This window comes from Magnolia sinica, chromosome 5 (genome assembly GCF_029962835.1).
Source record: "Magnolia sinica isolate HGM2019 chromosome 5, MsV1, whole genome shotgun sequence".
In the NCBI taxonomy this organism is placed as follows: domain Eukaryota; kingdom Viridiplantae; phylum Streptophyta; class Magnoliopsida; order Magnoliales; family Magnoliaceae; genus Magnolia; species Magnolia sinica.
The window spans coordinates 93,320,768-93,348,172 of NC_080577.1; the positions used below are offsets into that span (position 1 = coordinate 93,320,768).

The following is a 27,405-nucleotide window of genomic DNA, read 5'->3' on the forward strand; positions in this document are numbered from 1 at the left end:
CGAATATTTAGACTTGTGACACGAGTGGAGGACTTCGTTGGCAATCAGTGCTCCATCAGTAATTTGTCTTCCTTTAATGAACGCATTCTGGTTGGGGGAGATCAACTGGCCAATGACTCTAGAGAGCCTTGTGGAGAGAATTTTGGCAAGGATCTTGTAAGGGCTTCCAATAAGGCTGATAGGCCAGAAGTCAGAAAAGGAATTGGCCCCAGCCACCTTGGGGATAAGGGAGATAAATGAAGCTCCTAAACCAGTAGATAGCTTGGCACGATCATGAAATTCTTGAACAAAGAGGAGAAGGTCGCAACGTACCGAGTCCTAGAAAGTTTGAAAAAAGCTGAGTGAGAATCCATCAGAGCCTAGTGATTTGTCTCCTCCCAAAGCATCGACCGCAGCTTTCAGCTCCTCAGTGAATTGGGCTTCCAACAAATCAGCGTCGGTGGCAGTTAGAGAGGGAATAGGAGCATTGTCCAGACGCAATCTGACCCACTTCTCAGCCGTCAAAAGGTCCTTGAAATGAGCTATTACAAGATCTTCAATACCTTTTTTATCGTCCACCCTATTTCCTTTGTTGCAAATACTGATAATGGCCTTCGAGCGAGTATGCATATTAGCCAAGGTATGAAAGAACTTAGTGTTCTTGTTGCCCTCGGCGATCCATTTGGCTTTAGACTTGATCCTCCACGAGGCTTCGTCTTCCAAGGCTCTATTCGAAAGAAGCTGAATAATAGCCACTCTCCTAGATAGAGTCTCAGGCGACAGAGGAATGGATTCCGCCTCAGCGTCGATGCACTGGAGTTCCTCTTGAAGAGCCACCACCTCTGCGTCTTTCTTCTTCACCTCCTGCTGATGCCACTCCTTCAACTTGGATTTAAGATAACGAATTTTGCACATGAGCTTATGGCCAGCGAACCCTTCTACCCTGAATTCGGCCCACCAATCTTTGATGTTCTGTCGTAGAGAGTTAGACTAGAGCCAGGAGGAGTTGAACTTAAATGGTTTTGGGCCCCAGTTCTCTTCTTCCACCGAGAGGAAAATCGGGCAGTGATCAGAGGTTGTTCTCGGCATCGCTATTTGCTGAACATTAGGGAAAGCGTCGAGCCAATCTGTGGAAATAAGAAATCTATCCAAGAGGGATAGGACTGGTTTGCACGGCCGTTGGTCCATGTGGACCTAGCTCCTGAAAGAGGAAGGTCAATGAGCTGGTGAAGCTAGATCCAATCAGAGAACTGCATCATGGTTGGGGGCGGCCGTCTTCTTCTAAAATGATCGTCCACGGAACAGGTGGCGTTGAAGTCACCCACAACGCAATAAGGACCTGCAAAGGTTAATCTAGCCTGGGTTAACTCTTCCCAGAAAGCTGGCCTGTTAGCATCAGAAATGGGACCATAAACCACAGAAATAAGGCACTGGAAAGGGGAGCACTTATCTTTGAGATTAACAGTCACCGAGAAAGAACCCCGAGAAGAGTGAAGGAGGTCCCAGGAAGAAGCTTTCCAGGCGACCAGAATCCCTCCTGAAGATCCGTCTGCGTCCAAGGCAAAGGGACAAGAAAAGGGAGGGCAAAAACAGAAGACTAGATTTATGGAGGGATGCTTTAGAATCTAAAAGATTCAAAATTAGTTAGACCGAAACAGAGACAATGGAGTGCAATTTTAGCAATAATCAGCATGAAAATGATGAATTAGTTAACATCGCTCACCAAGAAGTTCCCAAAATGATCACTTTCAATACCTAGGGCCAATAATTCAAGAGAATGGGGAGATTAAAAAGGATGTTGCCCATAGAATTCAAGCTAGGTGGAAGAAATGGAGATGTGCCTCTAGTGTTTTATGTGATAATCATGTACCACTTAAACTAAAAGGAAAATTTTATAGGATAACTACACGACCAGCCATCAAGGTATTCAAAATCAGTTACGTAACTAATGGTAACAATCATAACTGTTACGCGTTATGGGGTCGAAATGGCCGTAACAACCGTCACATAAAAAACAGGTCGTAACGGTCCTGTAACAATTTCTTCAAAAAATTAAAAAAAAGACGGCTGTAACAGCCGATACAAGGGCCGTTACGGCCCGTATCATAACGGTAAATATGGTGGTCGTTGCGGCCAACGTTACCGTTTTGGAAAACCTTGCCAGCCATGCTTTGTGGGACAGAATGTTTAGCAGTTAAAGAATTATGCCAGTTAGGAGTGAATTGCTACAAGTTAAAGGCTTTAAAAGAGAGAGAAAGGAGAAAGAGAAAGGCCTAAAAAAACATGGATGTAGGTAATGAGAAAAGATTTGATGACCTATGGTCTATCTAAAGGTTTAGCCCTTGATAGAGTGGAATGGTGGAACATGATTCGTGTAGCCAACCCCAAATTGGGATAGGACTTAGATGATGATGATGATCGGATAGACATTCTGAAAACGAAAGTTACAGTTCTCGCAGACCTCTAGAAATGCCTTAACAAATTGAAATTATCCTCCACAATTCCCATACCAAAAATGGACAAAAATCAAATGTTTTCCTAAAAGAATAAAGATCTCTAAGTGCCAACAATTTTAAAAACAATAAAAATCCCCCCAATCCAACTTCCAAAAATGTTGAGGCAATAGCAAATTTATAAGCATTTCTTGCACAAAATAATTAAGAAATAAAACCATTTTCTTAAAACAACAAAAGAACCTTCATACCCACCTCATATACATTCAAATGAATTTTAAAAGGCAAGTAGAGAAGATTTTGATACATAAACCTTTATTGTCTAACTTTGAGCATTTAGAACAGTACCAAGCTACCAAGGATTGCCAATTTAATACCAAAAATACAAAGGGCGGGTATTTGATTTTTTTATTTGTGGGGGGGGGGGGTGTGGGAGTGTTGTTTAGGCCTTATTGCAGGGGTTTTGGTGTTGTTTGGGCCGATTGCTTAAGACTTTAAGTCATTACTTAAGCGAGGGGCATACTTGTACTTTTACTTTTTATTTTGTGAAACCCTAATAAAAGAATAGAGAGGGTTTTACTCTTTCTTTTGTGAAACCCTAATAAAAGAATGGAGAGGGGGATGTGTGAAGACGCTCGATAGTCCAGCTGTCCACTACTCTTCTCTCTTTTCTTTCTTCTTATTCTCTCCTCTCTCCTCTACTTTCTTTAATAATCTTTCACTCCACAATGTTCACATGGAATCAGAGCATGGTTGGGAATGATTTAGGTCTCGAATCTTTGGTTTTTTAAATCCCTAACTCTTGGATTAAGATTGGAAGACCCGCAAACCCTAGAGAGAGAGAGAGAGGCATCAGGATCAGACTCAACAAAGACACGTGCCTCCGTATGATATGTTGAATGGACAACCATAGTTGAAAGAGCAAAATCTCGAAAATCTTCTAGTTGCGAAAAGCTTTCTTGGTTATCGGGAGCTCGAGATTTCAATGAGACACGTATAGCCTCATCCCCCGAGGATGTACAAGTCTCTTTTCCAGAAAGAACAGACGGTCTCAAGAAGGGAGAGGAACGTTGGATGCGAGACACGTGTCTCTCCTGGCAGAGCGGAGGGATTGGCACGTGTGACCGTATGGTGATCTAGCGACCAATCAAGGCCGTTCGATGATGGCCCAGGTGTGATCAAGGAGATCGGATGGTCAAGCTCATGTTGATCGGCCTGTTGCACGTGAGATGGGAGTTAGGCGTGGGGGACCTGAGAGTCGGTGCAAATTCCAGTCGTTGAGTTGTCAACGATGAAGAGTCGCCATTGAAACCTGCGCCTTTGGAGGAATCTCCTCCAACTTAACGAAGACAGTAAACGAAATATCCCCCACCACAATTGGAATGCTGGAGATTTGTAGGGAACACTGGTTTCTCCGAATACGAATTCGAGCGGAGCGAAGATTCGAACCCATCTATATCGTCGAATCGAACTAAAGGATTTCTCCTAGACATCCACCTAGAGCTGATAAAAATGCAAGATTCCATAGTTCTAAGGGAATACCAGAGAAGACGAACCAGGCTGCGAACGGGCAGAAAAGGAGGACGTCCTCCCATTTCCGAACAACGGTCACCAAGCTAAGTCAGTGTAGGGCACCCACCAACGGAACATGGGACATGATTTCGTCACTTTTGATGTTAAGGAGCATCTCTGCCTCCCCTAGGGACTTGACGCTAAATTCTTAGGGGAGGAGGTTGCAGATCAATTCCAACTAAGTCTCGATATCCTTCCTGGAGGATCCCTAGCGAACGGTGATGACAAAACTCTTTTTGTACATGCTGCTTCTGAGATGAGGGTTCTACCCGAATCTAGGGCCCTATGACCGAAGTAAAGACTTGTATCTGGCTATCTGCCCGAGCTTGTAAGAATGCTGGCTAAAGGGCTAGAAATGAGAGGATGCGGGGTCTCTTAGGTGACTGTCGAGATTCCGCCCTTGACTATATCAGAGAAGGATCGTCCTTCCAACCTTAACGATGGGGTATTCGTTGGGGGTTCGAGACCCTTCTCCTTGCAATGGAGGACAAGTCTATGAATTCGAGCCCAGGGATGGACGATAGGGGAAGTGGTGAGGGGCCGTACTTAGCCATCTGGACAGAAATACACCTTCCCGCATACCCAACTCGATCCAAAAGGGAAATTACTTTGGATGCAATCTCCATGGATTCGACCCTGACGAAGGCAAAACCCCTATTCTCTTAAGAGCCTTTCTTCTTGGGGATGACTACCTCCTTAACTAGACCCTTTTTTTTTTTTTTAAAGAATGCGAGAAAGCATGTACTCATACCACTCCATTGGGATGTTTGATACAAATTGAGTAGGGAAGGATGCAAAGAGAGAGGTAAGAGCTTTTTTTGCCATCGTTGAGACTTTTTCTTGGAAACCCTGGTCCATCCCTCTTCTTCTCTAGGCTCACTACAACTATTCCGGACGACTAGTTTCCCAAAATTCTCCGGTGACCTTCATAGAACTGGTACTGTAGACTTCTCCCTTTCTCTCATTCTTGCCTTACAACCTGGGTATCGGCCAAGGTTCAAGGATGATCTCTGTCATCGGAGGTAGGGGATGGCATGAATTCCATATTCCACCCCCTTTTGTCTCCCTCAATGTGATTCATAGTGACTGAGTCGATGTCGTTGGGACTTTCTAGAACAATAGTGTCGCTCAACCTAATTCTTCCTTCCATCTGAAGCCATCGATCACATTCCGCGTGTTCTTTTTGTTGGTCTCTCTTAGCAATTCATTTGTTTCGTCACCTGGAATTTGTATCTCTTGCTAAGGATTCGACGTTGTAGTATCCGTCTTTGAATGCTAAAATGTTAGTCTTCTTCGTTGTGGATCACCAACCCATCTTCTTTCCCCTCATTCTCTCTTCTTCGTCGTGTATTCGTCCCCTCATTCTTAGTCCTTTTACAACCACAAGAAGTACATATCTACAAGGAATGATAAGTCGAGCTAATTAATATTTTGAAAGGCTAAAATTATGTTTGAAAACTTGACTTGGCGTGCTGTTTAGTCTAGTTGGGTTTACTATAAGACTCAACCCAACTCAGCTCGATATATGCTACCATATATAATGTCAATAGGCCTAGGACAGTTTTCCACTACAATTAGTTTTCCTAAGATGGAGAACCTTGAATATTTTAAAGACACGGTAAGACATTTGAAGTATAATTAAAGAGCATTTTCGGAATTTGAAAATGTGGCTAGTGTTCATCGGATGTCTTCGATTTCACCTATAAAAAAGAAATTATACTGAAAAGATGTCGCAATTGGTTGATTAGTTGATATCTATTGGACGGAACATACGAAAATTAATCAGCGGTTTGTATCAACTTGCAAATCTTCATAAATTAGAGATAAAACCCGTTCAATTGATATTACTTTAGATATGTGAAACTATCCATAGTGGATTGCATGATCTGGACGCTTCGATTTGAGTTACGCATATGCCACATATACAAATGCAAGTTCCTGTGTATCATCAACCATATTCTGCCAGAGTATCAAATTAACTCCTCAAAACAGAAAGGTTGAACATATCACATTGTGACAAACATCCCAACAATTTTCAAATCTCACGAAATTTTGATCAAACGATATTATCGCAATATAACTGTGAGACTTTCAAAATCTCAGAAGCTTTAAATTTTCCGTGACTTTATCGCAGAGTTACCACATTTTGAAAGCAATTTTTGTAATAGCTAAAGTAAACCATTTTACACCTCTATTCATTAAATTCTTAAAATCATTTATTAATTTTGATCAAACATTATTATCGCAATACCATTGCGACTTGTGAGAGTTTCAAAATCTCGGAAGCGTTAAATTTTCCACAGCTTTATCGCAGAGTTACCACATTTTGAAAGCTAGCTAAAGTAAATCATTTTACACTTCTATTCATTAAAATTTTCAAATCATTTATCAATTTACAATAAATATTTTCTACACCTCTATTCATTAAAATTTTAAAATCATTTATTAATTTACAATAAATATTTTCTAATATTTTATTTTCAGCTAGAGAAACATAAATTTTGAAAATCCATAAATAAGAGATCATACCCGTTCAATTGATATCATTTTGGATCTATGACACTATCCACAGTGGATTGCATGACCTTGACGTTTCGATTCTAGTTACATAAATGCCACATGTACAAATGCAAGTGCCTGTGTATCATCAACAATAATCTACCACAGTATCAAATTACTCCTCAAAATAGAAAGGTTGTACATATCAGCATTGTGACAAACACCCCCGACATTTTTTAAATATCGCAAAATTTTGATCGAACAATATTATTGCAAGACTTTCAAAACACAGAAGCGCGACGATTTCATTGCAGAGTTACCATGTTTTGAAAGCAAATTTTATTTAATAGCTAAAGGAAATCATTTTACACCTATATTTTTAAAGTTTTTAAAATCGTTTATTAATTTATAATGAACATTTTTAATATTTATTTTCAGAGAAATTTCCTGTTAATACCACAATAAAATGTAAAATGTTGAAAATCTCCCGATCAATGACGAGATTTGTCACTATGCATGTCAGTTCCCAGAACAAGTTAACAGAAATCTTCCTCAGAATCCAACATCTACAAGTACTAAAACAAACCCAGAAAATCTTCTCTGCAGATTCCTCACCATCCAACATACGAACCCTTCTACATTTCATTTAGAACACAACTCAACTGTACTACTCTAACACCAAAAACCAAAAAAAGGGGGCGTGTCTATCAGAAAAAGAGGACGTGCTGATCATTCCCTGAAACAAATCACAGCAATTTTCCTCAACAAAAAAAAAAAAGAAAAGAAAAGAAAAATGGAGAGGATCGATCGAAAACCTCGTAGATTTTGTAGGGAACGATGATGCCGAGGCAGAGAGTGAGCCAGAAAGGGGTGTAGAGAAGGAAGAACAGCTCTCCCCATCTTTTGCTTGGATTCGTTGCTAACCATAAGCTGCTGCTGCTGCTAATACTGGAATCTAAACATGCGCACACCGAACACGATATCAGAAACCCTTGAATTAAAAAAAAAAAAAAAATGCCAATGGTTCCCATAAAATGTAGATTTTCTTCTTTTTTTACCGCCCATTTTTTAGTTCGCCTACGAGTTAGCAACAGATGCCGGCGAGAGTGTGGGAAAGGAGGAAACAGAGAGAGCTGCTCCGTTTACTAGAGGGAGGAAGCTTTCTTAACGTGCGCACTGCGCCGAGTGTGCGGACATGGAGATCTACGCCCGCCAATGAATGAATAATCTCAAGCGGGTCGCATGGAGTTTTTCCTTTTATTTTTTATTTTTTATCGTTTACCTACATCTATCATGTATGACAACTATATTTCAAGGCCACGTGAAATGTGCATCAATACAGTTTGAATGCAAAGTGATAATGTGGGTGGACATCAAAAAAACGACAGGTGGGCCCCACAATGTCTCTTATTATTATTTTCACTCACGAGAACTAGGAGCGGATTAGGTGGGACCCTGGCCGTGGAGCCCACCTTTGATGTATGTGTCATGAGCTCAGTTTAAGACATGAACCCAAAAATGAAGGGTATCGAAATCTCAGGTGGACTACACCATACTAAACAATGGCAATTGAATGCTCACGGTAAAAAATTTCTATGACTCGCCTTAATGATTACCGTGATGTTTATTTGCGATCCCAATATGCTGATAAGGTCACACGGACATGAATAAAGGGGTGGAACAAATATCAGCTTGATTCATAACTTTTATGAATCATGAGAAGTTTTTAATAGCCAGTCACCGTTATTTTATTTTTTTTTAATGGTGTGGTTCACCTGAGACTAGGATGTGATTAATTTTGTGGAGTACTCCTAAAATAAGCTAACGAAATAGATGGACAGTATGAATATTATACACACACACACATCCACTGAAGTGAGGCCCGCTGGCATGAAAACTTCTTTAGGGCCCTTTTGGACAGGCTAAGATTTGGTAGTGACCCCTCCAATACTGTGGTCTGAACTAGGCGAGGCCGATCTATGCTCCGTGAGCACATCATGATTGGTAGGTTTTATCCATTTTGTTCATCTATTTTTCTAGCTAATTTTATGATATAAGACATAAAAATGAGATCCAAATCTCAGGTAGACCATACCACAGGAAATAGTGGTAATTGAAAGGCTATTAATAAACACTTCATAGAGCACATTAGTTTTGCATCAAGCTGATATTTGTATTTTCCGTTCACCCAAGTAATTGTGACCTAATCAACAAACAGTTGCTTTATAAAGTTTTCAATAATGTGTGTTTAATTACCACTATTTCTTGTGGTGTGGTCCACCCGTGAGACTTGGATCTACTTTAGTTCTGGGCTCATGCCGTAAAATGAGTTGGAAAGACGGCTATGTGGCATGGATGAAAACATATGCATCATGGTGGGCCTTATAAAGCACCAACCACTAGACGTCGCTACCGGAGGGATCACTACCAAATCCAAGGCCCATATGGACACACCCCCTGAAGGGTTTTGAAGCATAATCCCCATTTTATATCAATTCACGGTTTTGAGCATACGTTGGGATGCACTTTACAAACTCCATTTCACCATCCTACTTCGAAAAATCAATCCAACTAGCTTTTGCAAAGTCAAAGAAAGACATGGGATCATTTGCTTGTCACAAACAGGAGCTCTTATTTTCCTACATTGTGATTGGTACTTTGTTGTTGTTGCGGGGAAAACTAAACTAGCCCCTTACACGAGAAGAATGACAGTCTAACTACGAAAGAAATGCCGCGGAACTGGACCACAAAGCATGAGGAATTAGACACTTACCATTGAGAACCTCCTATGGGCCCACCGTGGTGTATTCATATTATCCAGGCTGTCCGTATGTTTTTCCAGATCCTATTAGTCCACTAATCCAAAAATCAGGATAGTACAAATTTTGGGTGGGCCACACCATGTGAAACAGTGATTTGAAGGTCCACCATCCTAAAGACCAACTGTATTGGTTATTTGCCATCCACACCTGTTGGATGCAGAAGAAATGGACATATAAAAAAGAATAAAAAAAACAAGAGGAAAAAAAAAAACCAACAAACAAATTAGAAAATAAATAAATAAATTGTTGAAAAAATAATACATAAATTATATTTTTTGTAAATGGATAAATCAAAAAAAATTAGGACAGGTTGAAGCACAATGTTGTCCTCAAAGCGTTATTTGCCCATTCTCTAATAAATTGAGTATGCCGAAAGGTTCCAAGCAAACAGCTTCTAGGATACAACGAGCCTAGGTGTGGATCTGCGTTCAGCAAATACAAGTATCCACAAATGGAACTCCGTACACAAATTTCTGGTAGAAAACTATAAAAAGAAAAGTCCCAAAATTAGATAGAGAAAAGAGGTTTTAGACTAAAACATTGGTCTGTTCTTCAGGCTAAGGTTCAGATGAACCGTTTTAGACCACAGCATTGGTCTGTTCTTCAGGCTAAGATTTGGATGAACCGTTGCTGACTCGCTAAAGTACACTGTTGATATTCTTCTTTGTGGTTTGTATGAGAACGATTCGAGTGTGTTGGTGATGGTCTGCAAATCTATCCAGGCACTGTTTATATAGGCTATGCTGACTGACAGTTTTGGTCCGGGGCCATTAATCCATAAAACTATTTCTAACTGTTGATGAGAAACTAGCCGTTATTGGCAATTTTTTACCATTGTGCACGTGGTGTAACAGCTGCTGCATGTTGACCGTTTAGACTCATTGGCTAGCTGTTTATAGCTATTGGGCTAGCCACATGCAACAATGTTTGCATGATCAGACTTAATGTGCATGAGGAGTTACACGTCACTCTAACGGCTAGTTTTTTCCAGCCTCTATATAAGTCACACAGGTCTTATTCAAGCCACTAGACTCATCCAAGCCACATGACCTTTCTCTCTGTCGCACTTGTCTCACACCGGTTCGCATAAGGTCACAAAGGAGCGACCCTCTGCGACATGATGCGTGCGCCACTAGCGCCTTTACAGCCATAATGCATTACATGCCCAAGCCCTCGCACCGAGCCCATGCCCGAGCTCGAGCACAAGCGCACGCGGGTGTTCTAGTGCTTCGCACCGAAACACGCAAGCCCAATACACCACGGATCGAGCAAATAAACATTAAGGTACTCCACATATCTCATATAAACCCATTTTTTCCTTTCCTCTTTTTCAATGTGGGACTATTCTTAAAAACACCAAAAAATGGTTTTTTGCAAAAACTTTTTATACTAATATATATATATATATATATATATATATATAAAATCAACATTTTACAACAATCCCCCACTAGATTAAAAATATATTTTTTTGAAAAAAATATCTGTCAGAATAAAAACAACGTATATACATAAAGAAAGAAAAATATTTTTTTATTTGAATCTTTCCTTAGTGTAAGTATCTCAAAGCTCTATCCAAATTGTTGGTAGCCGCAGTGTTGAACCAGTTATTTCTATATAACAGAGCTGGAGAAACTACACACATATTCACATTTATGTATATTAGAATTCACACAATTTTGCTCAACACATTTAATGGCATGTGTTCATCCTATTTCAAGAACGATCCTGAGAGAAACTCCAACTCCCATGAGAAACAGCACCATCTTTACGTCTACATAGGTGAAATCCTTCCAGTGTCTTCGTTACTATTAAAACGTTTGTCCTTTATATTGGATTTCATTAAGAGTTCTAAGACTCAACCTTATTTTGTAACACTCAACACCTATCTATTATGGATAAGGTCGTATATAATTTAATGCTGAAAACTTTCCATATATCAGTAACTTGTTTTTATCCATTTAACCCGAAATGAGATATCTTCGAATTTTAGGTTGAATTACCATCACTGGTGGAACTTTGGTTGAAGAGTTTCAACGACATCCCTCTAGATGTTACCTTTACTACATCTTTCATTAGAGGTTTATTAAAAGGGTAAGCTAAGTTATTGTTTGATTTCACATATGAAATTGCAATAATTCCATTTCGAATCAATTGTTTCACATAATCATGTTGTAAACTTATATGTCTAGACTTTCCATTATTTGTGCAACTATATGCTCTAGCTAATGTGGCTTCACTATTACAATGTAGTGACACAAAAAGGAATTTCTAATAAAATATCCCTTAGCCACTCAACATTTTTGTCCGTTGCAGCTAAGGTTATAAACTTAGACTCCATAATTGAGTGCGTTATGCTAGTTTATTTCTTGAATCCTCAAGATATAGCTGCACCTCCTAGGGTGAATACTCACCCTGTAGTAGGCTTATTGTCTTCTACACTCGATATCTAGCTCTCATCGGTATATCCTTCCAATACAGCAGGAAATTCTGAGTAAAATAACCCTAAGTCTTTGGTTGCTTTTAAGTAATTAAAAACTCTGCTGATAGCATTCCAGTGTTCCACACTAAGGTTACTAGTAAACCTACTAAGTTTACTCACAACATATGCGATATCTGGTCCAGTGCATTGCATAGCATACATAAGACTTCATATAACACTCGCATACTCTAGTTGTGCAACTGCTCTTCCGTTATTCTCTTTCAACTTAATACTTGGATCAAATAGGGTTGTTGCTTCTTTTTTATTTAGATAATAAAATTTATTTAGTATATTCTCAATGTAATGAGATTGATATAAAGCGTAACCCCCACTATGTTTTTTTAACTTTGATACCTAGGATGGTATTCACATGTCCAAGATCCTTCATTTTAAATACGGAAGATAGAAACCTCTTTGTTTCAGTTACACCTTCAATTTTATTACTAATTATTAACATATCATCAACATATAAATAAATAATAATTATATAGCCATCATTAACTTTAGAATATATGCACTTATTAGCTACATTATGCATGAAACTATAAGATAGTATTTTTGAATCAAACTTCTCATACCATTGTTTTCGTGATTGTTTTAATTTGTATAAAGATTGAATTAATTTACAAACTTTATTTTCATTTCTTGATAGAACGAATCCTTCAGGTTGTTTTATGTATACCTCCTCATTGAGGTCACCAGTCAGGAATGCAGTCTTTACATCCATTCGGTGGATGCGAAAATGATGTATGGAAGCTATCGCAAATAAAATCCTAATGGAGGTTATCCTAGCTATAGGAAAATATGTGTCAAAATAATTCATCCCTTCTTTTTGTCTGAAACCCTTGACTATTAGTCTAGCTTTAAAGGTATGGATGTCCCATCGGTGTGATATTTCTTCATAAATACCTACTTACAACCTATGGGTCTAGAACTTAGAGGTAAGTTAACCAATTCTCATGTTTAATTTGACACTGTAGATTTTATTTCATCATTAATAGTTTCTTTCCAGAAAGCTGAGTCTCTGGAAGACATAACATCATTATATGTTTTAGGGTCATCTTCTATAGTTATTACTATATGGATTTTTCTTATGACATTTTCTTTATCTCCTTTTATAAGATGGAAAAAAAATGCGTTGAGAGCCTATTTGATCATTATCTAAACTCTTCTCTACTCTTATCCTTTGACTCCTACGAGGTTCCCTTGGAGCTTCCACTACTTGCGGAGTTATATTCACTGGTTCTTTATTAGGAATATAGACTTCATTATCCATTGACTCCAAGGATAGTGAGTTATCAAAGAACTCAACGTCTCTTGATTCTATTATGGTGTTAGACTCTAAATATAGGAATCTATAAACTTTACTATCTTGTGCATACCCTATGAAGGCGCACTTAATAGTTCTGGGTCCTAACTTGGTTATTTTTTGATCAAGAGTTCTGCAATATGCAAGACACCCCCACACTTTAAGATATCATAGTTTGGGTTTTCTACATTTCCATAATTCATATGGCGATGTTTTATACTTCTTAGAGGGAATTCTATTTAATATGTGACATGTCGTAAGCAGTGCCTCACCCTATAAACTGAGTGACAACTTTGCTTGTATTAGCATTGAGTTGACTACGCTTCGTACGTCCTATTCTTTTTTTATGTTATATCATTTTGTTGCGATGTATATGGTGCAGTACATTGGTGTATTAATCTATGTTATTCACAGAAGTTAGCAAATTCATTTGAAAAGTATTCTCCCCTTCTGTCGTTGCAGAAAATCTTTATTTTCTTATTTAATTGATTTTCTACTTCTGCTTTATATACTTAAAACGTATTTAGTGTTTCGTCTTTGCTCTTTAATAGGTATACATACACATATCTAGAGTAATCATCAACAAAGGTTATAAAATACATTCTTCCCTCACGGGTACTAATTTCACGCCCCGAACTCGGAAACCGGGCTCACAAAATTTCCGATCGCCGAATCCAGCGCCGACAGCCTCCGTAAAACCCCATTCTCGGCTCCCAACGCCCATTCGCCAGATTCCGATCCTGGGATGCTATAAGGAGGATTTCCAACATCAGTTTGATTCGTAATAAGCATAACCAAAGGCATAACCCACAACAACAACCCAAAAACTCCATCACATTTCCACTATGATCAAAAACTTTACAAGTACAATGAGCATAAAGGGAAATACAAGGATGATGAACAAAAACTCCAAAATGATCAGCTACGCGTCCAAGCCTCAGCGCTGCTACGATCTAACGTCACCTGCACGCAACGGTCGTGCATAAGCTTATAGGAAGCTTAGAGGGTGGTGAAAGTGTATGCTCAAGGTGGTAATGCAGTTATGCAGTATCAGAGTAATGCGGAACATGTTGATGAAGGCTAAGAATACCATAGCCGTACCAAGGTCATGCGATGCAAAGCATGAATGATGTCGGCCATACCAATGCCATGCAATGCGAAATGCAACTCAAGCATACAAATCCTCATCTAAGTTCACATATCAATACAGTTCAAAATCTGGAATATCACCGGGGTCTCGTACACTCCAAGCCAGATTGCCGCCCCATCGCGCGCAATAAGGTGAGTGAAAAAGACCTCACTATCCGCCTGCCAAAATCGGGCTCGGCTCATCAATAGCGGACCCATTCCCCGAGCTGGTCAGACTCAGCCTAGCATTGCCCCCTACTCTTGAGCGGGTAAGGCCGCACCCCCTTCCAACCGACCACGACACAGTGGAAAGCGCAACCGTCTGGTAATCGGCACTCAGCGCTCATGCACCCACTCGGTCTAGACGTTGGAGTAACCTCTTGGTACCATAAGGGTTTAAGGACTTTTACCCAGGGATATCTATCGCACCCCATGTAAAACAGTATTTTCTGGTATCTAATCCTGCCAACCACGATACGTCTGTGGAGGCTACGGCCCTGATGTCGCTAGGGCGTACAGTAACCATATCACACAATGCGAATGCATGAATCACACTATTCAGTCATGCAGCAATCCTGCGCGTATCGTGCGCTCATGTAGGGCAACACCCCCTGTACGGGAGCCCCTAAACAATCTGCCCGAAGGCATATACTATGATCAGTCATTTCTCATATCAAGCATACGTATGATGCATATGATCATGAATCATGAAACTAAACATGTTATATGTGATGGATGATGTTCATGACGAAGATGGGCCGAGATGGCCTACACATAACATGTACGAGCCTAACAATGGGCCCTAGGGAAAGTCATAATGCGGACATTTAACCAACACTATACTTGCAATGTGGACGTCAAACCACCATTGCTCCCAAGGCATAGCCCGACGTAAACATCATTACATAACCTATGTTGGGATCACACATTGCAATGGACCTTAGGTACATCCCATTGGGCCGTAAATACATTAAATGGGCCAAATCACATGGGCCTTATATTCATTAAGTGGGCCACATCAATGGGCCGCACCAATGGGCCTTATGTACATTGCAATGGGCTATAACCCGTGGGCCTTAGAGTGCATCAAATGGGCCTACTCACATGGGCTTTATGTGTATCAAATGGGCCTCGCCAAATGGGGCCCCATATGTGCATCAAATGGGCCTCAACCCATAGGTCCTAATACATCTTAACGGGCCTTAACCCATGGGCCCCTAACACATCAAATGGGCCTCGACCCATGGGCCCATAACACATCAAATGGGCCTCGACCCATGGGCCTTACATATAAATCAAAGTGGGCCTCAATCATGGGCCAAAAATAACTGAGATGGGCCTCCCACCACCATTATATTATATATATAATCTAATATATAATATATATATAGTACATAAAATATTATATACAATATAATATTTTATATATATATATATATATATATATATATACACACACACACACATATATATACACACACGCACGCACACACCCACACGCAGGCACACACACCCACTGTAAATATCACAGTGGGCTCCACATATCACAGTGGGCTCCACCGTCCAGGCGGACGGTGGAAATGAAACACATACATCTATGTGGGCTCCATGTGGGGCCCACCACAATGTTTCTATGCCATCCAACCCGTTGATAAGGCCACATGGGCCTAGATGAAGGGTGAAAACAAATTTCACCCTGATCCAAAACTTCTGTGGGCCCAAAAAGGGTTTCAAAGGTAGAGGTTCAATCCCACTGATTCCTACGGTGTGGGCCGCCTGAGTCTTGGATCAGGCTGATTTTTGGGGTGGGCCCATGTCAAGGGGTGGCCCACACTATGAACGGGTTAGATGACATATAAACATCAAGGTGGGGCCCACGGCTATAGCCGTGGTGGCTGTACGTCCGCCAGTCCGTCCGCTGGGCGCTGGCGCGCAGGCAGCGCTGCTGCCTTCTGACACAGCAGCAGTAGCTGCTGTGATATATATTTTTTATTTTTGATTTTCAATATTTCTGAGGTTTTCACAGGTGGGGTCCACATCCAAACAATCCACTCCGTCCAGTGGCCCTCCATGGCTCTAGACAAGCACAACAAGCCCAATATTGGGCATATTTCGGCGTATAGGAAATCAAAGAAGATTTCAATGGTGAAAATCGCCATTTGGTATGGTATGGCCCGCCAAGACCTCGGGTTGACACCATCTTTTGGTTCAACGCCTAAAAGAAGGTTGGGAACGGAATGGGCGGCGTGGATTGAAGACATGCATTAAGATGGAGCCTACACAAGTGGACCACCCCTTTCACTTGAAACCAAGCTAATATTTGCATTTTTTTCAACAAAACGTCCAGCGTCCCTGGACGCTGGACCTTTGTAAACACATTAGAGGTGGACCCTGCTTAGGTGGGCCACCTCATGGAGGATGGTGTGGATACTATGCACAAAGTGGGCCCCACTTGTAGATGGCTTGGGTAGGATGTATGCTTCAGGGTGGGATCCATCCAAGTGGGCCATACAAGCATGTTATGATCACACATAAAAAAATGAAATAGAGAGGGAGAGAGAGAGATAGAGAGAGAGAGAGTGGGACCCGCGTGATGGAGGGACCCCGGCACTATGGGCCTTCCCTCGCACTAAATCATACATCAAGTGGGTCCCATTACATGTGGGCCCATTAAAATTAAATCCAACGGTGGAGATCCCTTCTCCACTAAATTAGACGGTCTAGATGACCCTAAATATGCAAGAAAATAAACATCATGATGGGGTCCATGGAGAATGACCCCATCATGGAATGATCATGATGATCCAAGTGGGCCATTGGCCACATCTTAGGGTCCAAAGTGAGATCCAAACCATTGATCAGTTGGCCTCACTTGGCCCATCTTAAAAACATTAAAAACTACTCTAGCAAAACACCCACCACTTGATCTTCTTGCTCCCTTGGCTCCCTTAGCTCCTTGTGCTTCCTTTTGATGGAGGAAGATGAGAAATGGATGGTTGAGATGAGAGATCTAAGGATGGAAAGGTGGGCCACACTTGCATTTTCTCACCATGGGAGGGCTTGGAGAGGTCTTACATATGGGATTTTTGTTGCTTGGGAAAGTTGAAAATGAGAGAGAGACTTGTAAGGGAGAGAGAGAGGGAGTGATGGGTGATGGAGTGATGGATGGGAGAGAGAGGGATGGGTGTGTAAGAGGCTTTTTGACTTTTTTGGCAAAAGTTGTAAGAGAGGTATGGGTGGTGTAAGAACTTTTTGACTTTGGGGGGTTTGCTTGGGAAAGGGTGAAAGGTGATGTGTACTTGACATGATGGGATTGATGGGATTGATTGATTGATGTGACACCTCGTAGAGATTCTCTCGAAATTCGCACGCGCGGCGTTTTTCTCGCACCGAATGCTGGCCCACATCTCCCGACCAGGGTATCGCCTCGACGCGCGAGTCGCGGCATCAGAACCGCGGTGACGACGCGGTCGCTAAGGTACGAGTCCTGGGTTGAGTCGACTCGGGTTGATGGCATGAGAATCCAGGTCGCGCGCAAATACCGGTTAAGGGTCGAAGGTTGCCGGAATTCGACCGGAAAGACCGCGAAAGCCTATGGAACGGTACGGTCTAGGATACGGGGCTTACAAATAATGTCGTTTAACTCACAGATATCACTTTGCACAAGATCCAATACTTGAGATGATTTCTTAACACTAGGAAAATATATTTTTTTATCATTTTAAATCATATGCACACTTCACATTTATCATTCTCATTATTTATATATAAGATTAAGCCATTCTTAACCATGAATTTTAAGGTATTATATCTTATATGGGTTAGTCTATCATGCCATAATCTAACAGATTCAACCATATATACAGGAGTGCTACTTTTATTCAATGAGAACTTAATCATGCCATTACAAGCATACCCCTTTCCAACAAAGTTCTCATTCTTAGAAAGAATCAGTTTTCCTGACTCGTACATAACCCTTATTCCAGGTTTACCCAGAAGATTTCCTGAAACTAGGTTCCCTCATGTCTGGGACGTGTAGTACATTTGTCAGAATCACTTTCTTCCCAGAAGTAAACACCAATTCAACGGTTCATTTGCCGATAACCTTCGATCGGACTTCATTACCCATTTGGACTTTTTAACCAATGGTCAATTCCTCATAAGTTTTGAAGGTTGATCTATCTAGCAAACATGTACAGTAGTAGCAATATCGTACCACAAACTGGGAACTTTTTCTTGAATTGTGTTTACTTTAGTGATCATTGCCACTATATCACCTTCTATTGTACTAACTTCTTTTTTCGATTTGCGATATCGGCAAACTTAAGCATAATGCCCGATTTTTCATAGACATGGTAAGGGCCTTTGAACTTTCCATTCTTCTTCTGAGTTTTTTTGAATTTTCCTTTATTGGGTTTCAGGGAATCGTCCTTCTCGTGATTCTTGTTATTAGTATTCTCTATTGTGTGTACTTTGGACGAGAAATTTTTATTTTTATTCTTTTAACGCGGTTGCGGGATTCTTCCTCAATTCTTAGATATTTCTGGATTTGTTCCAGTGTGTAGTCATAAGTCTTATGCAACAACTTCTTTTTATAGTCTTTCCACATCGAGGGCAACTTTGCTATAATAGCCCTTACTTGGAATGACTTAAGAAGATCAAATTTAATGACATTAATTTTATTCACTATTAGTTGCAATTCTTGGATTTGAGGCAGCAATGGTTTATTATCTACTATGTTATAGTCAAAGCACCTGGCTATCAAGAACTTGTTGGTACCCTCTTCTTCAACTTTGTATTTGAACTCTAAAGTGGTTTAAATTTCTTTTGCAGATGATGTTTGAATGAACAGATCGTACAGACGGTCGAAGAGTGTATTCAGAATGTGTCTACGGTACAAAAGTTCGTCTTCAGCTCGTTTGTTGCAGGCAGCGATCACTTCAGGTATGTCCTCGTCAGTAGCTTTAGGCAGCGGTTGCAGATTTGGATTTAGTATGTAAAAGATCCTTAAGGCCGCCAGAAGAAACTTGATCTTGTCTTGCCACCTTGTAAAGTTGGTTCCATTGAACAGATCAAGACGAATCAAATCCTGATTCATTAGTTTGATGGATGATACACTTTTGGCTTCCATCTTAAAAATAATGTTTTAAGATTGTTGAAAAAATAATATAGAAATTATATTTTTTATAAATGGATAATCTGAAAAATATTAGGACAGTCTGAAGCATGTATGAGAATGCTGTCCATAAAGCGTTATTTGTCACTTCTTAAATAGATTGAGTATGCTAAAAGGTTCCAGGCAAACAACTTCTAGGATACGATGAGCCCGGGTGTGGATTTGCGTTCATCAAATACGAGGATCCACAAATGGAACTTCGTACACAAATTTCTGGTAGAAAACTATAAAAAGAAAAATCTCAGAATCAGATAGAGAAAAGAGGTTTTAGACCACAAAACTGGTCTGTTCTTCAAGCTAAGGTTCGGATGAACCATTTTAGACCACAACACTGGTCTGTTCTTTAGGCTAAGATTTAGAAGAATCGTTGTTGACTTGCTGGAGTACACTAGTTGCTATTCTTCTTTGTGGTTCGTATGGAAATGATTCGATCGTGTTAGTAATTGTCTGCAAACCCATCCAAGCACTGTTTATATAGGCTAGGATGGCTTACAGTTTGGGTCCAAGGCCATTAATCCAGACTGTTTCTAATTGTTGGTGAGAAACTAGCCGTTATTGGCAATTTTTGACCGTTGTGCATGTGCTGTAACAATTGCTGCATGCTGACCGTTTAGGCTCATTGGTTAGCTGTTTATAGCTGTTAGGCTAGCCACATGCAACAATTTTTGCATGGTCGAACTTAATGTGCATGAGGAGTTACACTTCACTCCAACGGCTAGTTTTTTTAGCCTCTATATAAGTCATACAGGTCTCATTCGGACCACTAGACTCATCCCAGCCACCTGACCTTTCTCTCTGTCGCACCGTGACTCGCACCAGTTTGCGTAAGGTCACGAAGGAGCGACTATTTGTGACACGATGCGTGCGCCATCAGCGCCTCTACAGCCACACTGCTTCACATGCCCACGTCCTCGCATTGGGCTCGTGACCAAGACCAAGACTGAGCCCGAGCCCATGAACGCAAGCCTGATACACCATGGACCAAGCAAATAAACATTAAGGTACTCCATATATCTCATATAAACCCATTTTTCCTTTCCTCTTGTCCAATGTGGGACTATTCCCAAAAACACCAAAAAATGGTTTTTTGCAAAAACTTTTTATACTAAATATATTTTTTATATTAAAATATATTTATAATCAACATTTTACAACAATCCCCATTTGATTGAAAATATATTTTTTCAGAAAAAATATATGTTAGAATAAAAGAGCTTATATGCATAAAGAAAGATATCTTTCGATTTGAATATTTCCTTAGTATAAGTATCTCAAAGCTCTATTAAAATTACTGATAGCCGTAGCGTTGAACCAGTTATTCATAGATAACAGAGCCGGAGAAATTACACACACATTCACTTTTATGTATGTTAGAGTTCCCACAATCTTGCTCAACACATTTAATAGTCATGTGCTCATCCTATTTCATGAACGATCTTGAGAGAAACTCTAACTCTCATGAGAGACGGCACCATCTCTAAGTCCATATAAGTGAAATCCTATTTTTGCACCCTATTTATCAATCATGTGAGTCCTTGTGTTACGTAGTCGGTTGAGCCCTTGAAAAGTGAATACCAAAGACAAATAAATATAGAGTATTAAGGAGTGAAGAACAGGTAAAACAAGGTGCCTTGATAACCCTAACCCTTGACCCAAAATAACTTTAAACCTCTACATGATCTTAGTTTAATAGGAATACTTAATTGTTCATCCCTTAGCCTTAGGAACCCAAGTTAAACATGATAAGTAGGGCTAGAAGAGGTGTAGAGCTACTGTGAAAACCAACGCCCCAAAAAAACAACAATTTTCGATTGATGCTTGTTGGCATCGAATAGACCTCAAGGGGTATTCGATGGCATCGAACATGAAGTCAGATGTCCAGCAAGAAATACTCATATAATATGATTTTCTCGATGTAATCGAGGTTCCTTTCGATGGCATTGAAGGAGCGCTCAATGACATCGAAGGTAACTAAGATAGTTCCGACAAGAAATGCATTTACTGTCTGATTTTCACGATGGCATCGAGAAAACCTCGATAGCATCGAAGGACCTTCAATGACATCGTTAGAGCTATTTTTTGCCCGTTGGAACTCGAACTTTTTATAAATGGCATTCAGTTCTTGGGCAGAGGGATGAGTTTTTGGTGCAATAGAAGCTTATGAGATTCTATGTTCATATCTCTCACCCCAAGCCTCCATACCATTGAGTTCTAAGCTATCTTCCTTGAGATTAACACTCTAATGAGGATTTGTGAAAAGGCCAAGCTATATGTCCTAGAGGGGGAGAGGGGGTAAATAAGACTATGCCAAATTAAAATGATAATAGCGGAAATTAAAAAATTAAAGGAAAGATAGCACTATAATCAATTCACAATACTGAAATGTAAAGCAACCTCAAAATTCTAGTATTGAGAAGTTGATATAAATGATGTTCTAAGGACAACCTTGCACCATAAAAATCAAGGGTTTATGGCAGGACAACCTTACTAGAACGATATGAGTATCAAAAACTCAAACTGAAGAGGAATAAAAAGAAATAGCTTGAAAGGAAATATAAGCTATTACAACATTCACCACAATGCTTGAAATGTAAACGATTACAACATTCACATCTACAAATACATCCCACAAACTTAAATGATAAAAGATATAGAAAATAAATCACACATCCAAACACAAAGAATTATAGTGGTTCGCCTGTGTGTACACCAACTGTTTAACAGCAGCCACATAGCTACTCCACCCCTAATATCCTCACACAGTGGATATTAGCGTTCACTATGAAAATAGGTTTTTCTCAGGTTTACCTGAAACCCTCACAATTGTGTCTTTCAAGTGGGCTCACACAATTCAAAAACCCCACACTCTGAGTTTTCTGGTTCTCCTCAGATAACCAACAAGAATGAGATTTTTCTGCCTTAACATCAAAAGAAACCAATACAATGGAAATTATAATAATGTAAAATACCTGGATTTTTCCTTTTGTTGCAGTCCGTAAGAATTAAGACAGAGTAGAAGTTCGAATAGAAGTTCAATGTCCAAACTCACTTATGAAATGGTTTTAGGTTCTAATTGATTTTAAATTAAATCAAGTTGAGCTCGCTCTATTTGATTTTGATTCCAAGAAGTGGAATATCACAATTCCTCTTTCAAATCAGATTCCTCTTTCAAATCAGATTGGAATGTAGAAACAAAATCAAATATAAAAATCTAATAAAAAGAGAATATTAAATATGCACAATCTAGCTTAAGAAGATTACAAACTTATCTCTCAGAGTGATGCTTTAATTTTACTTAAATTGGATATCAAACTCTGAAAATCGTGCTCTATTTATAAGTACAGAAGTCGCACCTTCGACTGATCCTGTGGACACTACGACTGGTCGTATGACCAACAGATTTTTAAAATTTTGAGCGTGATAAGATAAAGTCGTTCCACGACTGGTCATGACCTGTCCACGACTGGTCGTGTGGAACCAGAAACAGTTGCTGCAATTTGAGTTGTAGCTGCAGGACTGGTCGTGAACAAGTCGTGCACTGTTCACAAGACCGGTCGAGCAGTCTCCAGGACTGGTCGTGGCTTAACAAAAAATTTCAAAATTTTGCAACAAACTTAGGACTGATCTTGAAATTTCTTGGACTGGTCGAGGCAGTACTAGGACTAGTCGAACAGAGTCCAGGACTAGTATAAGAACAGACCAAAACACTTATAAAATAAGCAATTGACTTATTTATCCAAAATGACCTAACCTAAGGTCAATCTAAGGTATTTCATACCTTAAACATAAAGTATGAACATTAAACCTTCTTTTCTTCAGATGATGGACGATCTTTGAAGTTCATGAAGCTTAATATCGCGACACTTAATGAAGCTTGAACTTGAGATTATTGAAAGCTTAAACTCGTAGTTCTTGAGTTGTACTTCACCTTAAGTCTTGAACAAGATCTCATCTTTCGATGCAGCTTTAAAACTTTGAAGCTTTCAAAAGAGAACAATGTACTTGATCTTGCAGTTCTTGAATAGATCTTTGTTCTTGACTTGAAGCATTATCCTTGTACATGTGATGCATTGCCTTGAACATATATACCAATGTGCTATACAAGACACAGATTGAGGTTTTGGCACTACAAAATTTGACAATCAAAGGAGCATGAAACCATAGTACTTACAATTTGAACCTCCACCTTGAAGATTTGCTTGAACTTTTCCATTTTTGTAACGTCTCGGAAAAATTCGTATAAAGACCCGAGCATCACCTTAGGCAGAAATCACTAAGGACCAAATCCTTTAGAAATTAAGCGAGAGTTAACTAGTGTTAAACTATATAACCTGTGAAATTAACACTAATCACTTTAAATACATTCTGTAAGACCCAAAGTGAGTAGAACCGTGAATGCTACATTACCTAGAAACTTAGGATCCATCTCAAAACCCAGTTGCTCTCGAGAGCATCATGAAACTCCGTATCGGACCTGGACCACACGTCGAAAGTCCGATTACCCCAAAACTATACGGTTATGACTGTATTACTGGACTTGACAACCACCTCAAAAATCAAGTCCTAATGATATCTAGGAACTCACAACTTAAGCCCGGAACGAAGTGTGTGAGAAACGCGAATATCTTTAGGAAATGAACTAAAACTTAAGTGAATTGAGCCGTTCACTTACAGGCCAAATCTAAGGATTCAGACCATCAAAATCTGACCCAATTATACCCTCAGATCAGGAAAAATTTTCAACACATGTCAGTACACTTGTGGCCCTGATCGAGTATCGGTGATCGTCGAACTGAAACTGGTTCACCACGGTCACTCTGTAAATCCGATTGGATTGAAAACTTAACTCGACCTAGATCCAATGTCAGGGAGCTTAAGTCCGATCACATGTAAAAAAAGGGGCCTCTTGAAGTATTTCGTTGGATCAAAATTGTCGCCCTTTGGCTATAAACTAAGTATACCTTTGCCCTGAGGTCATTTCCATCAGTCTTGGGCTTATATAAAGGCCTAAAATCCTCTCTCACCCTTCACATATGAATTTCTAACCCTAGGTGAGAGAAGAGAAAAAGAAAGAGAAGGAAAGAGAGAGAAAGTGTGAGGGAAAGCTAGGGTTTGCTGCAGATATTCTTCCATGTCGCTTTACATATCGTATCACCGCTACCGTATCGCTATACCAGCGAATCTGGTTCCATTTCCAGGTAAGAAATCCTAATCCTAACCTATTTTAGGGTTTCAAATAGAGTAAAGGATGAAATAGCTAGTCTATTTCACACCGTAGGTTGCAATTGTGCCGTAGACGACGAGTTAGAGAACGAACTGAGTTCGTTACGTGTCTACCGACGTAAGGTGCGAACTATAAATGTTTAGGTTATGGTTTTCAAGGCTTTTAATGTCAGCCAATGATTTATGACTGACTTAAGTGTTATCACATATGCATAGTTAGGATGTTTCAACATATTACACATATATGTAGGTTAAGCTATTTCGAATGCATTCTAAGTGTTTGTTAAAATGTTTGAATGAATATGGAATTATGATTTGTGCTTGCTATGATTATTGGTTGCTAATACATAATCATTGTGCGTGTGGAAACTCTTATGTAGGAGGATTTACTATAACATGTATTTTAACTGATTTATTACATGTATATAATATGTGTAGACTAAGTGTTTGATAAAATGCTTGACTGAGAAAATGCTGGTTTAAATGTATGTAATGAGGGTGTTGAGATAGGATTGTCAATCCCCTTATCTATGGTTATAGTTTCTTTATGTAACTTACCTTACTACTATGTGATTGATGGATGAACTACCTATGTATTGTAACATGTGTAGTATGTGTTATGTTGAAATGCTCAGATAAGATTTATATTCAGATTTGGTTGTCACATGTTGGCTTTGGTTGTTACATGTAAATGTTAATGTTTGAAGTGTGAATGAGGCTACAATGTAGTCCAGGCAATCAGTAATGGTTTACGATCGGTGACCGAATTGATTTAGCCACGACGAATACATTTGATGAATCCAAGTCATGCATCGTTTGACGGTAGTGGTTAGGCCACGGGGAATGCTTATGCATTTCATGTCGATTAAGTCGACGTACACTCGTACTAGTCGAGCTTGTCAGGTAAGCCGATTGGCCCGATGTATGTTCACCATGTATGGACGTTACTGCTTGAATCTAAGGTACCAAACTTACTAGTGGAAACTCCGTTTAACCTTGGTACCTCGATTCGATAAGACTCATGAGCCAGACATAGTAGTGTATAGGACACCATGGTCGAGCCGTCGGCCTATGCTGGGGTGACGAGTCTCCCCGTAGTGACCAGTGAGCAATCCAAACTTATGAGCCGAATATGGTGGTGTGTGGGACACTATTCAAGCTGTCGGCTTACAATCAGGTGATGAGCCCGTAGTGACCATGAGTATACACTGGGACTACACTAAGGTGACGAGCCTTTCCGTAGTAACCTCAAGTATAAACCAGGCCTGCGCTGAGGTGACGAGCCGCTCCGTAGCGACCTGAAAACTGCCTATCGTATGTGACTACTAGGATTGACGACCCTAGATGGATCTATGTTTGGGTATATGATTTAAAGGGAGGTGCCTTAGCTTCCCAATCCTACTATATAAATATGTCTAATTAAGAATTTAGTTAATCACGTACATGCATCGCATTGCATGTGCCTTTGGCGTTGGACTTGAGCACAAAGGGAGTGTAGCATGCCGCGATCGTGAGATGATGTCACAGAGGGAGTGCAGGCGAGGGCATACATCATTATCGCATATCATCCTTGCATTAACAAGATTATTTAGGATATGAGTGTTGTACTGCTTTATCATTACTGCTTGACTGAATTGATAACATGTTAACCTTTACTTTATGGCTCCACCGAGTTGATCACTCACTCCCACGTTCTGAGACGGTGTTTTAAACACCAACCAGACCCTGTTGTAGATGCAGATGATGGCAATGCTTTCGAGGCAGAGCCGGTCTTTTTTGATGATGAGGAGGGGTTCTCCTATATGCAGCTATCAGGCGGGTCTATGTAGACCGTGTACTGATCAACGTGGTTGCAAGGATGCTGTCTAGATGCCATTACACTTGTCATTTTATATTTTGGACCACCCATGTATATTCATTTTATCCATTTTGGGAGTATACATGTATTTATATTTAACCTGGTAATATGTTCACACTTTGGAGACTTACAACAGTTTATACATTTTATATAATTATCACAGTCTTTCGCTTGTGAAACTTAACTGTCTCTGAAGTATGATATGCTATTTGGTATAATTCCACTCATGTTTAAGGCACTAATACAGACAACATTTAATCATCATTTTCTATGTTGCATAAGTGATGTGTTGGAACTCGAGAGTTGGGCTCCTGCTCGACCCCCGATTTTTCAGGGCGTTACAAGTTGGTATCAGAGCATGATTTGGATTAAACTGGACCTGTGTTATGGTCACACGACGCCCACTGATGTACTTTAACTTAGGAGGGTGCGATAAAATGTAGAAACGGTTATAGGATTTTCAGTTTCGTCGGTCGTTGGATTCGACCGAAACTGACCATCGTAGTTCACCCCGTAGACACCTGTGATCGTGTAAAACGATCATAATCTCCCTCTAGTCCGTCAATTGATGAGTATGGACGTCAATTCAGTCAATCCTATGCGTAAAACATGCCAAAAGCGTGAATACTTGCAAGTTGGAGTGCGAACGTGCATCGGACGAATGCGGGGGGGCTATACCGCAACTTATGATGGGATCCGAGGTGGGTCCCACACGTTTTTGGCATTCGGGGGGGTGGGGATGGACGCCACCCTCGTGCAGAGCCACCGCCGGTTAGACAGACCCTGGGCGAAGCCTCTGCCTGCCCGGCGGGACCTCGCCAATCGACCGACTGTGGGGTCCTCTACACACGTGTGGGACCCCTCTCCTCCCTCTAAAAATTCATTTTAGGGTGTTTTTGCAAAA

The 27,405-nt window shown here is 40.1% G+C and overlaps 1 protein-coding gene across 3 annotated transcripts in view; it reads right to left on the bottom strand.

Moving 5' to 3' along the window:
• Window positions 1-7,760, bottom strand: part of LOC131246316 (cycloeucalenol cycloisomerase) — a 77,960-nt gene extending 70,200 nt beyond the window's left edge. Inside the window, exons 1-2 of one of the 3 annotated variants that reach the window (XM_058246292.1) lie at window positions 7,562-7,760; window positions 7,319-7,458 (exon numbers count right to left, since the gene is read on the bottom strand). In XM_058246292.1, the coding sequence (XP_058102275.1) occupies window positions 7,319-7,458; window positions 7,562-7,568 (147 nt within the window). In that variant the 5' untranslated portion in view covers window positions 7,569-7,760. Of the gene's footprint in view, window positions 1-6,533; window positions 6,663-7,318; window positions 7,459-7,561 lie in introns of those variants that run through there. The other 2 variants (XM_058246294.1, XM_058246295.1) reach the window with 2 other exon arrangements.
• Window positions 7,761-27,405: the final 19,645 nt, after the last annotated feature.